This window comes from Thermobia domestica, chromosome 10 (assembly GCF_964235325.1).
Source record: "Thermobia domestica chromosome 10, izTheDome1.hap1.1, whole genome shotgun sequence".
Taxonomy (NCBI): domain Eukaryota; kingdom Metazoa; phylum Arthropoda; class Insecta; order Zygentoma; family Lepismatidae; genus Thermobia; species Thermobia domestica.
In genome coordinates this window covers 264,972,875-264,988,552 of record NC_137463.1, presented here as the reverse complement: position 1 = coordinate 264,988,552, position 15,678 = coordinate 264,972,875, and the positions used below count along the sequence as shown (strand labels likewise).

At 33.7% G+C, this 15,678-nt stretch overlaps 1 protein-coding gene and 1 long non-coding RNA gene across 2 annotated transcripts in view; both read left to right on the top strand.

Annotated features, from left to right (window-relative positions):
• The first annotated feature begins 2,414 nt into the window (after nucleotides 1-2,414).
• LOC145663185 (uncharacterized) lies at nucleotides 2,415-7,079 on the top strand. Its single transcript, XR_014127159.1, has 2 exons — nucleotides 2,415-2,738; nucleotides 5,613-7,079. It is a non-coding gene; the product is annotated as an uncharacterized LOC145663185 (long non-coding RNA).
• Nucleotides 7,080-8,932: 1,853 nt separating this feature from the next.
• The window catches only part of LOC145661926 (neutral ceramidase-like), a 151,807-nt gene continuing 145,061 nt past the window's right edge, over nucleotides 8,933-15,678 (top strand). The window contains exons 1-2 of the mRNA XM_081727275.1: nucleotides 8,933-8,998; nucleotides 11,633-11,776. Coding sequence (XP_081583401.1) covers nucleotides 8,933-8,998; nucleotides 11,633-11,776 — 210 coding nt within the window. The remainder of the gene's footprint in view (nucleotides 8,999-11,632; nucleotides 11,777-15,678) is intronic.

Here is a 15,678-nt window from a genome sequence, read left to right as displayed (position 1 = left end):
CATTTTCATTCCAAAGAAAGCCACTTTGCAGTAACTTCGAGTTCCATACATTTTAATGATATTGTTATATAGGTTTCTAAATTCTATATTTTGGATTTACGATTGGTTATAGTATTTACTTCAGAAATTTTGTTACTTGGAAAAAAAAAATCCTTTTGGGAAAAATGTTACTTGCTAACGGCGACTTCTATTAATGATATTATTACTTGTTAAAATTGTTGAATGTTTTCTATATTACTATTTATATAACACGTTTCGGATTTGTTATAATAAAATTTTCCATTTTGTTAGAAAACTTTTTCCATTTTCAAGTAGTTGTAGACAAATTCCTGATTATCTTAATAGTGATATTTTTGCATACAGTATAAGCCTTTTCCAGTATTGAACCTCACTCTTCACGTCGTCATTATTCTCAGCCGTGGGGGAGTGGAATTCTCCTTTCTCTCTCCTTTTAAAATTCTTATATTCTAAAGGGGGAAGTGGGGTGACGTCCGTTCTCGCAGGACTGTGGGTAGTGGGGGCTATTTAAAGATTATATGTGTATCGTTCATCCGTTACATATATAATTTTTAAATAAAAATAAATTTTATACACTGCCCTGGAAAGGCAAATTTATGCTGGCTTCGAGGTCCGGTTCGGGGAGGTCCAGCAAAAGTGTTCCCCTTTATATTCTAAAATTTATGTGTATTTCTTTGGTGAAATTAACCTCTAAATTAAATAACATATTTTCATTATACTATGCCTTTCTTGTTGAGTAATATAAATGTTGTATATGAATGTTAACGTAAAATACTTAATACAGTGTTGCCGGGGTCGGATACAAAAGTTATGGTTTAGTAGGTCATTGTGTAATAAGCAGATAATTATTGATAAGGTTGTAAAATTAATAGTAATTATCCTTTTGGTTTCTTTGAGCTTAATATTTTGTGGTGTGCTTGTAAGGATGGCACAGTCAAAGGAGACGCATGTAAAGTATAGATTTTCGGATTCTTCAAGTTCTAGTGGGGATGAATTTCTTGGATATTCTTATGAATTTAGTAATCCTATGTTTGATCATTTAAGGCCTTCAGCCCATATTCAAGTGAATCCTCACGAACCTTTTCTAGGTGGTCAAAGTAGACCATTTCAGGATCAAAATTATAACGTGGATCCACAAAGTAATGTGGGACACAGTACACGGTTTGCGAATTCCTCGCCTAATTTAAGAGCAGGAGGGAGTCAGAGCTTTCAAAATAAATATAGAGATCGACCATTTAATATGGCAGCTTCGTTAAATTTAAATTTTGAGAAATTTGCTTCGGAAGGAATCTATAAATCTTTGTTGCATGATATTAATAGTCTACCTATAATAGATGGTACCAATACTGAGTCTACATTTCAGTTTTTATTAAAACTTGATAGTATTGTCAGAGGTAAGGGTTTGCCTTTAGATCTTGTGTTGGTAGCTTGTCTTTCTCGTACAAAAGGAGAAATGCAAGAAATTATACAATCGTTCATTGGGGACGCTTCCCCTTGGCAAACAGTTTGTAGACATTTAGTGGTGCGATTTATTTCCACTATTGGTAGAACACAATTCATGCGACTATTTTTCTACGTTCCCATGCGGGAGGATCATTCATTATATGAGTTCGTAGATAATAAATTATCGATTATTCACGTACTTGATATGTCCTTTGATGAAGCCACCATTTGTAGTTTAATTACTAATATGGTAACGCCTTCTGCCCATCAATTTCTAGCTGAAAGAGGTATGCCTATCGATTTAAATCAATTGTATTTAGCTGCAGAACACTATGACGCTTTGCATAGATATAGGAAAGATTATTATCGATTACGTAATCAAGGTAGTAGCGTACGGGACTTGGTACCACCCCGTAAATCATCTTCCTTTATCGGAGCGAAAAACACAAAACAGCAAGTAGTGTTGCAATCTCGTGAACCAAGAAATTTACATAAAACTTTAGTTTCTCCAGCTATGTATTCTTTACCATCTAACTATAAAAATCTTGATAAGGCGGAATTTTCTCATAACCATAATTTAGAATCTCAGTACTTAACTCAAAATAACTCAGATGTAAATCAAAATGGTAGTAAATTGGAAAATTTATTAGCGATTCCTGTTTACATTACGGGTATGCGTTTTAAGTGCTTAATTGATACTGGGAGTACGAACTCTTATTTGGCTCGACATCTTTATGATGAACTTAGAAAAAAATGTAAAATAAAGGCAGAAAAGGTGAATGTTCAGACTATAGGCTTAGGAAATGTACAAGTTACAGCGGATATGAGAGTAAGACTATATTTTAAAATTGGAAGACATCAATTTAGTGAAATTTTCTTCATTGTGGACTCTAATGAGTTTGATCTTCTGCTTGGAAATGATTTTCATACAAAATACGACGCCATAATAGACATTGCTGGTAATTTATATAATATAAAAGCTCGGAAGTTAGTGGTTCCTATGATCCGAGCTGATGAACTTTTGTGTGCCCAGACTTCTCTCGCTTCTGCATATACTTCTAGGAATGGGGTGAGTGGAAAGCAGCCGCCATGCGACCTTGGTTGTCCGAAAGCTACACCTCAACCTAGATCTTTTGGTAATTCTCATCAGATTTTGACTCCATCGACATCAGTAACCAGAGACAGCGGAGTTAATACCACGTTTGACCCAGGAGTGGAATTCGTTTTTGATCAGTCCATATTGCATCCACCGGAGACTAAACCGGAGGAATCTCAAGGTAATTATACGGTTCCTGATCAATTATTACTATGTGATTCTAATTTACAGGAATATGTTAATAACTTGTTAACTTCATATTCTGATGTTATTGGAAACAAAATTGGTAGAGTAAAAAATTTCACTTACAAAATTGAACTTGCCGATAAAACTCCCATTCGATTGCAACCTTATCAGCTTCCAACGCATAAGCAAAAGGAATTAGATTATTTTATTGCACAGCTTTTAAAAGACGATATTATAGAGGAAGTAGATTATTCTCCCTACACGTCACCCTGCTTTCTAGTAACAAATTCAGACGGAAGCAGGCGGCTTGTAATTTCATACGGAGAGGTGAACAAAAAGGTGATGGTAAACAGCTATCCTTCTCCTAACATGGAGAATGTAATATCTAGTATTTCGGACAATAATATCTTTTCAAAACTTGATTGTAAATCCTGTTTTCATCAAATTCCTCTGTCTGAAGAGAGTAGAAATATTACTGCTTTTGTGACAAAAAATAAAATCTATCGATATAAATCGGTACCAATGGGATTAGTGTTATCACCTTTTGTTTTAAGTAATTTGATGTCAAAAGTCTTTGAAGGGTTAATTGGTAAGAATTTAGAGATATATTTTGATGACATAATTTTATTTAGCAAAGATATTGAGAGTCATAAAGCTCTATTAGAGGAGGTATTATCTCGACTAAGAAATTGGGGAATTACTATTTCAGAAAAGAAGTCCTGTCTATTTCAAACTAGTATTAAATATTTAGGGTTTCGTTTTGAAAATGGCAACATGTCAATAGACCCTGAGAGAATTAAAGCTATCCAGGAGATACCAAAACCAAAGAATAGAAAAGGAGTGAACAGAATATGTTCATTTTTCTCGTTCTATTCAAAATTTATTTATGGGTATTCAGAGTTAATTGCTCCCCTTCAAGAATTAAGATCTGTAAAAAAGCCTTTTAAATGGACTAAAGTTCATGATGAAGCCCTACAAAAATTAAAAGATGCCTTTTGTAGTCAGGTCATTTTGAAAGTCCCAGATATGAATTCCAACTTCGTAATACATTGTAATAGCTCTTTGCGTCATTTTTCTGGGGTTCTCAGCCAATATGATTCGGAAGGGAATCTTAGACCTGTATCTATGTTTAGTCGGGCAATTCCACAATCTGACTGGAGTAAAAATATATACGAGTTAGAACTTAAGGCTCTTTCTTTATCTTTGGAAAAATTCGAGTATTATTTGGCAAATCCCTCTGTAGTATATACTGATAGTAAGAGTTTAACTTGGTTACTTAATAACCATAAAAGACAAAGGAGATATGGAACCATGTTAGAGAAAATCTCGAGGTTTAAATTTCGTATAGTCCATGTAAGATCAAAAATAAATAGTATAGCCGATTTCCTTTCAAGGGTTGGAAACCATCTAGAATTCTATACAAAAGACGATAATACAATGGAAGTCGTAAAAGATAAAACAGTAAATTTGTCTTTCATTAATTTTTGGCAAAATCCTGTGTTTAATGTACCTCTTACAGATCACCAGAGGAAGGATCCTGAATTAAGAGAGATTATCAATAGGTTAGAGCGAAAGGAAGAAGTTCCTCTGTATGTATTAAGAAATAAGATCTTGTTTAAAAAGACAAAAGGTAAAGGGAATAATGGATTTAGAATTGTAATACCTAATTCTTTAATTCAGTCGATCATTGAGTATTCTCATTGTCCAATAATTCATGGTGGGCATATGGGATATCGAAAAACCATTGCTAAGGTTGCTGAAAAATATACCTGGCCTACTTTATATCCTGACATTAAGAATTTTATACAATCTTGTCATTTGTGCCAAACCTGTAAAGATTCTAATCGAAAACCTATGGGTCAATATTTTACAAAAAAGGGAATGCACCCAAATTATACTTGGTTTATTGATATTGCAGGGAAATTGCCTAGTAGTTCTGGATTTGAATATATTTTAATTGTCACTGACGCCTATAGTCGTTTTGTCTTTTTAGAACCTTTAAGACGACTAACCTCAAAAATCATCTGTAATAAGTTACAGGAATTATTTCTTCGATACGGCTTTCCTGGTAAAGTCCTAAGTGATGGCGCTTCTTATTTCGTGAGTGATTACTTCTTGAAATTCTTGTATAGCTATGGTATACAGAGTGTAAAATTCTCCCCATATAACCCACAATCGAACAGAGCCGAACGCACGGTGAGATCGGTTAAAAATTTAATTCGTATTTATGTTGATAAGTCTCAACAGAATTGGGCCCAATTACTATCTAAAATTGCTTTTACTATTAACATAAGTATGAATGAAACTACTGGGACCAGTCCATGTGAACTTTATATGGGACGGAAATTTTACCATCCATTAGATGTTAAATGGTTGATGGATTTAGATCTTTTAGACGATGACCAGGATAAAGAGCAAAAATTAGTCAATATAAATAATAACATTGAACGCGCTTGGAAACATAGTGCGAAGGTATATAGTCAAAAACATAGTCCTGTTAATTTAAATATTGATGATTTAGTATTGGTTAAAAGGTTCATGAAAATTTCAGCAGAGAAACATTTCAATCCAAAAATCGCCCCTCAGTGGGAAGGCCCATATCGCCTTATTTCTAAACCTACACCAAATACAGTTTGGCTAGAAAATATTGAAAGACCATATGTTCATATAAAACGCCATGTTCGTTTTTGTAAGAAATATTTTCCACCAAGACAAGTTAATCAACCTAACCCATAAGGTAACACAGAAAAAAAGATTTGATATGAGAATTGAGGTTAAGTAAATTATTAATATTGTACTTATTTATATATTTTAGGATGTTTGTTCGAACAAATTTTGTGTGTTGTATATATTTTTTTTATTCCTGCAGGAATGCCTCGTCCGAGAAAGTGAGAGGTCAACCCTTTTCATTTTGTAAATACCTCATCATCATCCTTTGTGTATGTTATGTAAGGAATTGGAAAAATTACTGTAGAAGTTTGTAAAGAAGGCGTTAGCATTTGAATATTTATGGAAGATTTGGTAATGTATTGAAGTTATTTTATTATTCAACTTGGGATTTGTTATGGTTAGGAATTTTTTTTTGACCGACCCTCGGATATTATGTAACCCACCCAAGTTTCATAATAAAATGAAACGTTGTAAAGAAAAATTTGTGAGATGAAACTCCAGTTTACTGTTAAGTCGGTTATTTCTCTTGGAGTTGGAAGCACTGCTTAACCTTCGGTTAGATTGCGTGAGTCGTCGATCGGGATGACGTCACGTTGCAGCCGAGGTTCTGGCTTTAAGACTGAAGCGCTTCGCAGTGTATAAAATGAGGTAAGAGTGATAGGTCCTCTGAATGAAAATGGGTCGTTAAAATTAATATTCTTTCCGTATAATCGTATAGTTTAGTTAATTTCTTTTGAAATCTATAACAATTCCTGACTATGGTTATTATTTAGAAGACATTATTATTATTCAATATATTTTGGAAGCACTTATTTCTAAAACATTGCGAAAGGAAAAGTAAGAAAGTAAAATAGTTAATTGAATAGTTCATGTTACTGGTTTTGTGTAGGCAGAATTAAGCCTTGAGTTAAAACATGTTGATTCTTGTTTTTCCTTGATAAAACTAAAGAAAAGTCGCCAGTCAGGAAGTTTAATATATTGAAATTACGGAAAATATTAAGGCTAGTGGAGACTTCAAATGAATGATTTATGTCTTTGGTCCGCTTTGAAAAGGAAAGAAAAAAAATAAGAGGAATCTATAGAGTTACAGATGAGCTGATGCTCGTAACTCATGTATTTTGACCCATATTTAAGGAATCTTTTCCTCCCACATTTTCATTCCAAAGAAAGCCACTTTGCAGTAACTTCGAGTTCCATACATTTTAATGATATTGTTATATAGGTTTCTAAATTCTATATTTTGGATTTACGATTGGTTATAGTATTTACTTCAGAAATTTTGTTACTTGGAAAAAAAAAATCCTTTTGGGAAAAATGTTACTTGCTAACGGCGATTTCTATTAATGATATTATTACTTGTTAAAATTGTTGAATGTTTTCTATATTACTATTTATATAACACGTTTCGGATTTGTTATAATAAAATTTTCCATTTTGTTAGAAAACTTTTTCCATTTTCAAGTAGTTGTAGACAAATTCCTGATTATCTTAATAGTGATATTTTTGCATACAGTATAAGCCTTTTCCAGTATTGAACCTCACTCTTCACGTCGTCATTATTCTCAGCCGTGGGGGAGTGGAATTCTCCTTTCTCTCTCCTTTTAAAATTCTTATATTCTAAAGGGGGAAGTGGGGTGACGTCCGTTCTCGCAGGACTGTGGGTAGTGGGGGCTATTTAAAGATTATATGTGTATCGTTCATCCGTTACAACATGGTTTGACTCTTTGCAAGATGAAAAAATGTTGCATGTCCCTTTCAAGAGTATGTTACATGGAGGAACACTGTATGGTTGCAAAATTGTTTTAATGACAGCTACGAGATTCCTGCAGCATGACATCCTAGCTTTACTCAAAATTTCTACAGGGATGCGATGGCTCACTGGTAGAGCGTTCACCTCTGGTGCATGGGGTCCTTGGCTCGATCCCAGTTCGCACCAAGTGATCTTTGAAGTGGATAAAAGCCGTGTGCTTGGGTTTTCTCAGGGTTCTCCCCTTTCCTCGTACTTCCTTTTTCACCATTTCATACATTTCTCTTTATCACCGTTTCCTTTAGCCTAGCCGGCATAACTGATGGACGTAAAACTTAAAGATTTAATTTCAGTTTTCAAGGTTTCTACATTTACTTGAAACTACAACACACTTTTCCTGTTATTTAAATAACTTTTTTTATCATTTGTCTACAGCAGAATTGAAATGATAAAAATTAATAGAATGTGTGGATTTCCGCGAAGTACATACTAGATCAGTAGTTCAATAATAAAATCAGTAAATCCAGCATGAAATCACTAGAAGTAGCATCCTCGCACAGGTTAAATACACAAGATGTTCTTATCTTGAAGCCAGCCTTGTATTCTGCCCAAGATGAAACAGAAGTTCATTCAATCTGAAGATTAAACTGGAAGTTATAATACACACAGTTGAATGAAGGTCACATATATGTATAGTATTTTATACATATATATCAATAAAAATACACATATATTTCTATATACCTAATTCATATTATCATATCATAGTATATTGTCGAAATCATGAGGGAAGTTGCGCTTATAAGGTGTTATTTCAAAATAATATATTATGTTTTCACATCTTCCACACAGGGTTACGATCCGCCACACTTACAATAGAGGATATTTTTAGATTTCAGAAGAATCTTATTATCACTCGACCAATCTGGTAATGGTATAGCATCACCATCGTCATCATCATAGCTATTCTGCTATTATTGCCAAGTCACTTGCAAAACTGAGAAGCTTCTATGCTCTAGGGTCTTCGTATTCACGTACGATTTTTCTGTTTTAAAATCGTCCTGTTTTGATATTGGGGTAAAAGAGGATGCCTAGTAAATCTAATCCCGTTCCCTATGAGTGAAATAGAACCGATTATACATATAAGACACAAAGTAAAGCACTGACAACAGCTTCTACCTCAATATTCGTGTTTAACGTTTGCATATTTGTAAACAATTGTCAACGTTACTATTGTTGCAGTATTCAATTTCCAATGAAGTAGAACATGTCCAGCTACAAGTGTAATGGAAAGGAACTTAATATTTCCGTAATCGGTATTCTAAAAGTTTAGTTGTATAAATTATATTTTTTTCTTCTATACCAAAGAGATTTGTTGATTAATAAAAATACTCTTGTGAAATCTAGAAATGGTGTCATTTTTAGTCTCTCATGTCGTAACCCTGTAAAGAATATATAAAAACATGTTTGTTATTTTGAAAGAACATTTCGTAAATGAAACCTGCCTCATGATTTGTGACAATATACAATGCTTCAGATACTTTTCATATGGTACAGTTTCGGGAAGATATTTGCGCAAGGCAATAGGAAGACAGGCAACACGTAATAATAAGAACAGTTACTAGAAAATGATATTCTGGTGTTGCCCAAGAAGCACAGGAAATTAAAGTGTTATGAAATGTGTTAAAGTTAAGAATAGACATCAAATGTCATATGTATATTGATGTCACAAGAGAAGCTTGTATTTCAAGATGAGCTAAAAAGCTAAGAAGATGAATTTGAAGACAGACAGGGCAGAGTTCGGTAGAGGAATTGGTGCTCAGAAGGGAAGCTGGAGAGTCAGACGGGGAAATTGGTGCTTTGAATTGAACAATATATAGTAGTAACTTTGTTCAAATAGTAAAAAAAGAAGAGATTGTTGGGACGAAGCTGAAGGACGGAAAGTGGTCCAGTTTTGCAAGAAGGATAGTTAAATGACAGGCTGAAACACTTAATCTATGATTGTTGTTTGTTGATAGGACATATGGAATATATAAAAACAAGTCATTTTATTAGGTATTTTAAAATAACGTTTCGTCAATGCAACCTATCTTATGAAGAACAATAAATGCAGCAATGTCAACTGAATTTCCAACCTTTGATTGTAGGTTCTCAGTCTTTTTAAATGTTAGGTTGACTTCTTCAAGAATATTTCAAAAGATACAGAGAAACATGAATTGAAAAGAACTGGAAACTGATAATAAATTCATAAATAGGTTTTAATTTCATTACTTGTTCTCATAACAAATATAAAGGCTGCACAGAGATACAAAACAAGGAATCTGAAACTATCAGAAAAAATTAATGTGAAAATGCATTTATATTGTATTCGTTGTGGTAGTTAAAGTAAACTTTGAAGTATCCGCCTCTTCTTGATTTTAACTTATAAATGAAAAGGCAAGTCTACAGTAGATGTCTGCACTAGCTCGGGCCTACAAAGCATAGATCATTTCGAGTTCGTGCCGTATTTTTTAATACACAATCATATCTCTCGGACCTTTTCAGGCCTAACTATGTTAATATACTGTACAGCGATATTTATCGGACCGTTCTTTCTGGAGAACTTTTAAAGCACATCTAAACTTGTAACTTGAGACGACTACATAATAAATCTGATTATCATTAAATATAAACTAATTATTTGCTGAGCAAAACTATATATTTCCATTAAAATTCAACACGTGTTACAGTTTCGCCAACTAACTCTTTGGCTTCATCAGACACTATGTGATACAGGATAACTGTACAATCGTATATACATACAACAGCTAAGATATCTTTCCTACAGTTATCCTGTATCACATAGTGTCTGATGAAGCCAAAGAGTTAGTTGGCGAAACTGTAACACGTGTTGAATTTTAATGAAAAAATATATAGTTTTGCTCAGCATTTAATTATAACAAAGCAAAGCTTCTACTTATGGGAAATGATTATCATTGTGGAATTGAGAGTAAAGCTAACTGGAGAATGAAGAGAAAAACTAAAAGTAACATAAATGAATATGCTTAGGTTATCTGATAGTGAAAGTTTGAGCAACAGGGTGTGGATTCCATTCTTTTTCTTCACAGGAATCGAGAATGACTGCTGTGAGGACTATCTGAGTAACTCCAGGACACATCCATCTGCATAAGAATTTACACACATTGATATTTTGTTTTAAACATTTGAAATACTCATATTTGCATTTCATGTAAATTTAAGTAAATGAAATGAAATGAAATATTTAGCTTAACGTTCTGTGATTATTTTGCACCGAGGTTAAGGGAAACGGAGTTTATATAAGAATGAGTGAGTTGAAAAAGGTACACATTCCAGAAAATAGGCAAGCTAAACTGGGTTGGTTATAATTATTTTATATGTACCTACACCGCATGAGAGGAACAAGGAACGCATTCATTAATTTTAGGTCCTCTTTACTGAAGTTTACGGGAACATATGAGTGAAAAATCGAACATATTTCTGGAATGTGTTCATATTTCCATCCAATGTTTGAAAGTTGAGGTTTTTGGAATGTGTTCCTTTTTCAACTCACCCATTCAAAGTGATCCTCCTTTATATATATATATATATATATATATATATATATATATATATATATATATATATATATATATATATAGAGAGAGAGAGAGAGAGAGAGAGAGAGAATTCATATAGTTAGTTAGTATTTCATTATTTTCTTTGAATCATGTAAGCTTTTAAAATGCATAATTAAACCTCTTAAATAAAAATACAATTTTGCGTTAATTATTAAGTTTCTGTAATTCGGGCTTATTTCGGGCTCATTTGATTATCACATGTGCTCGGGCCTAAATTCTAAAACATATTTCGGATGCGGTTCGGGCTTCAGATTATAAATTCACGGGCCCCCTAAAAATTCCGGCCCGTCTAGACCTCTAGTCTAGAGATGAAGTGTAGACTTGAAATGTGTTGACTGAACGTAATGGTCCTTTTTTTTTTTTTTAAATATATAAAATTGCGAAGTGCAATTCACGTGCCTTTCACCTTTTCCTTAGAATTTCCACATGTATGTCTGACAGAATAAAATAAGTTTGGGTTGTCTGAATAAACCGGATTATTTTGGAAACACGCCCAGACTTAATTCGTTCAATTCAGACAGCTGATATTTTGTATTCAAGCCAGCCTTGAATTGTTTACATAAAGTTACAAAAAATAAATAAATAAAAAATAAAAAATAAAAATAAAAAAATAAGAATAAAAATAAAAAATAAAAATAAAAATAAAAAATAAATATTCACAATAACTTCGGGGTTTTAAATTTGATATACTACAATATATGATTTCTTATAGTTTTGAAAGCCGTACGTTTATATTTAGTTCTTTTAATATCTCAAAACTTTGTTCGAGACTCATATTCTTAATTTTTAGATATAGACTAATTATTAATGTCATACTTTTTGTTCTTCCCACAGATAGGCTATGGAAAGCTGGATCAGAAGGGGCAAGGAATTCATTTACGACAATTTTCCAGAGCTTTTATCATTGACGATGGAAGTCAACGGGTGGTGTTTGTCAGTGTAGATGCAGGGATGATGGGACAAGCTTTAAGAGCAGATGTAAGTACGCTGGACTAATGAAACATTCTATTTCTAACTCATCTAAAAACATAAAATTAGACACATTATCAAAATACTTCATGTTATTTAGTTATTCAAATAGAGGTGTAAATAAACACAAAATAACAATTTTCACTTCCTATATTGATTAACAGCCTTATTCACCTTGGAAATGTATCTTTTCAGCAGAACGGATGGAAAACAAAGGGTACTTCATGTGTACTGTAATTTCAGTTGTAGAAGGTTATTCAGTTTATATCCGACCTCTGGTTTGACAACGCTGCTGTCACCTGTATAGTTGCGCTAGAAACGTGAAGTCGTTGTTATGAGCAGTATACTGTGTCAACAAGCACGTTTTGGAGTGTTATGTTGGCTAAATTGAAATGCAGCAAACAGTAAACCGTTCTTTTGATGAGTACATCACTGTAGGGGTGTTCGATAAGGCTGAGGACCTATCGAACTTCGGGAGTGAAAATTTATCGAGTTGTCATCGGTTACTCAAAACCGTTCGAGTATTTGAAATTATCGAAGTTTCGGGTATTATCGAAATTTCGAGTATTATCAAAGTTTCGGGTATTATCGACATTCGAGTATATCGAAGTTTCGGGTATTATCGAAAGTTCGAGTATTATCGAAGTTTCGGGTATTATCGACGTTTCGAGTATTATCGAAGTTTCGGGTATTATCGACATTTCGAGTATTATCGAAGTTTCGGGTATTATCAAAAGTAGTGATGGACAGTTCGGTTCCTTCACTTCTCCAATGATTCCTTCTTGCAGCCAAACTAGTCAAACAACTTTTTTCATCCGATAAGTTACGCAAAGTTGTATTTGTGAGGAGAATGGAAAACGTACAGAAAGGGATTGCTTTTTCGACTCCTCCCCCACACAGAGGAAGTTCAATTTCTTCCTGAATTTTATCTCTTGTTTGTTATTTGCTGACAGCTCTTGTATCAGTGTTGCCAGACATACGGTCTTAAACGTACAAATAGGGTAATTTGCTCTTCGTACTATATACTATACGCCCAACACCTCAACCATATTAATCACATACGGTGTTGCTAAAATGTTGTAGCAAAATTTTATTTTTAAGCCAAACGTGTTATCTTCTGTGGCGTTTGCTTTCTCTTAATGGCCACTAGTTCACACATTGCCGCAATCAGATATGATGATGCTTTGGGCGCAAACTTCCCCTTTAGCGTTTCAGTAAAATAAATGTTAGTCAAATCAGTGGTGATTTCAGGGGGTTATTGAGGAGGAATATTTCCCCACAAACATACCTCTGATCATGTTCACCATGGCTTACCAGTATTTTTGCTACTTTCACCCTCCGTGTATTCAAAATCCCCCGGGGTAAGATTATCATCATTTCTGAATATTTTAAAGAATGGTGTGTGTTTATTGAGAAGTTAAGAAAAGTCTAATCTTAAGATCCAAAAATCCTTATGCTCACTTTCTATACTTACAATTTTTTTTTTATATTATTGTCTTAATTATTTTCCTGAGTAAAGTATTCTTGCGAAGAACACCTTATCGTTATTCGTATTTTCATAAATATCAGCACAAGACAGAATTGCAAGCCGAACACTTGACCAAACACAGCGAAATTTCCCAGTCTTCCATTTTCCCTAAAATTTCGGGCATTAGTTAATCCCAGACAATTTTCCGGACCGGGCTTGAATCTAGGACATATGTTAAGCCTACCCGGCGAAAACCTTGAAATCATCACTAAGTTTAATGAAAATGAAAAACGGAAATAAATCAATTTTCTCGACAGTGAATATAAGTGTAGCATATGTTCTATATAGTCGGTTTGTACATTATGATGAATCCACACACTAGCGGATCCAGAAGCGTCGTTTGGTGGAGGCAGATTGCTTCTTGGACGAGTAATATAGACTTTAAAAACGTAAGAGTTTTGCATCAATTCAGAATAACGTGGTGCATTATTTTATACAGACTCAAAACAACACCGCCAACGTTTTTGAGCTGATTCCTGACATAGGGTTGCCATATTACCTGATTTTAGCGGATACCACCAGATTTTCAGGTCTTATATTCGTCCCCGCTTAATCACCTCTTAATCACGAAAAACCACCAGTTTTTTTTTTTTTTGATTGGAGAAACATCTAACACGACTTTGTTGATAAAGTGTTGTTATATTCAACGTAAACCGCTACATTTCTGTGTCAATCTCAATCGCTAGTGGACAGATAACAGAAACAAGATGAACGTAGAAATTGTCAAATTATTACTACTGGTTTTGTACAATATGAAAGGCGTATCATGCTTAGAATTTTATGATAAGATTTTATGCAATCGAGATTTTTAAAAGAAAGTTAAAGAGAATGAAAAATGTTTTAAAAAAATGGCATAATCATACACATTTTGGTTCAACCCATGAATACTAATGTATGATCTCAAGGGTGCGTATTTCTTTGATAATATTCTGTCCAGTTCAACTGAAGAAGTATATGTTCTTACGTAATCTATATGTTCAACTAGTCTTTATATATTAGAAATGATTGCAAATTAACTACGGTATCCTTAGCATTTTGTTTAGATTAGATTCATTATTAGTATTCTTTCTTTTAAAATGTTTGTACTGTATTTCATATATTGTGAAACTGTGATAATTTTGTATGTTAGTATGATTTCAAGTAGAAATCTTTCAAAATGATTAGAAATTTTATAAGAGATGGACCAAGAGTCCTAAATATGTTTTAGCTTTCTTACAAAAAAAGTTCAGAAATTATTCTGTATTTCTTAGAGAGAAAACCGTATGAACATCTGCCATATATCGCTTGCTTGCTTTTCAAAACTTCTCTTACAGATATCCTTTTTAGAGATATCTTAATGTAATACTTACTTAATAATTACTTTACAATTCGAGACTTATATTTGTTGAACTTAATAAAACATTAAAGGCAAAAAGTAAATTTATTTTACATCAGTTTTGTTAAAAAAGTACGAGTATATTGGAAGTGTCACTTAACAAAGAAATCACTAATATCCCATATGATCTTTTCGCTGACATTTTCACTACAGTAACTTAAACACACTTTCCAGCACCGTTTCAGCTTGAATTAGCAGTATAACCTTGTTTCCCATAGAAAAATCTAATTACAACCGAAAGTGCAATGTAATCGCAATCGGTTTCAAAGACATTGGCTTCTTGTTTCGGAAAAGAAAGGAACAGTGATAAATAGTCTATTGTATGCAGGACACGACAGGAGAGATAGGGTCTCATATTTCTTTCAACAACTGCAAAGCAAGTAACTGAACAACCGTCTTGCTTTGAAAGTCTGTTTGCAACAATATACGAAGCAGCTGAGAGAACTCCTGAGGAAATAATGTTTTTCTTTTTTTCCTTAAGAAGTGATCTGAAGTTATTTAATTTGATATGGAAATTGAATCAGAGCCATTGAAATGTAAGTCAGAGCATGTATGTTTTCTCCCATTTCCCCTTCATCCCTTTTGTCCCTCCCTGGTTCGATCCCCGACCAAGTAAGTTTGTGGTGGACAACATCGTGTCCCTGGGTTTTCTTGGCGTACTCCCGTTTACTCCCACATTCTTATTCCACAATTATTCCATCATCATTCACTTGCCTTAATCATCCTTCTCTCTTAGCCTAACAGACATAATAGTAGGTCATTAAACTGTAAGATTTCATTTCATTTCATTTTCCTTTAGTCTCTGTTCTGTCATATGTAAAGTTCTCCCTTGTGCATAGCACCATGCCATGAGGGCAAATAAAGAGTGTGAAGTTAACTCTCCAAACTTTCTTCATCTCAGTCGTAGATGAATGGTGTTGTCGGCACCACGCTTCGGCTGCATCTCCCCCCTCCCAGGTACGCTTTGAATCTGAGGTTGGTAATGCCCCAGACCCGCATGACATCTTA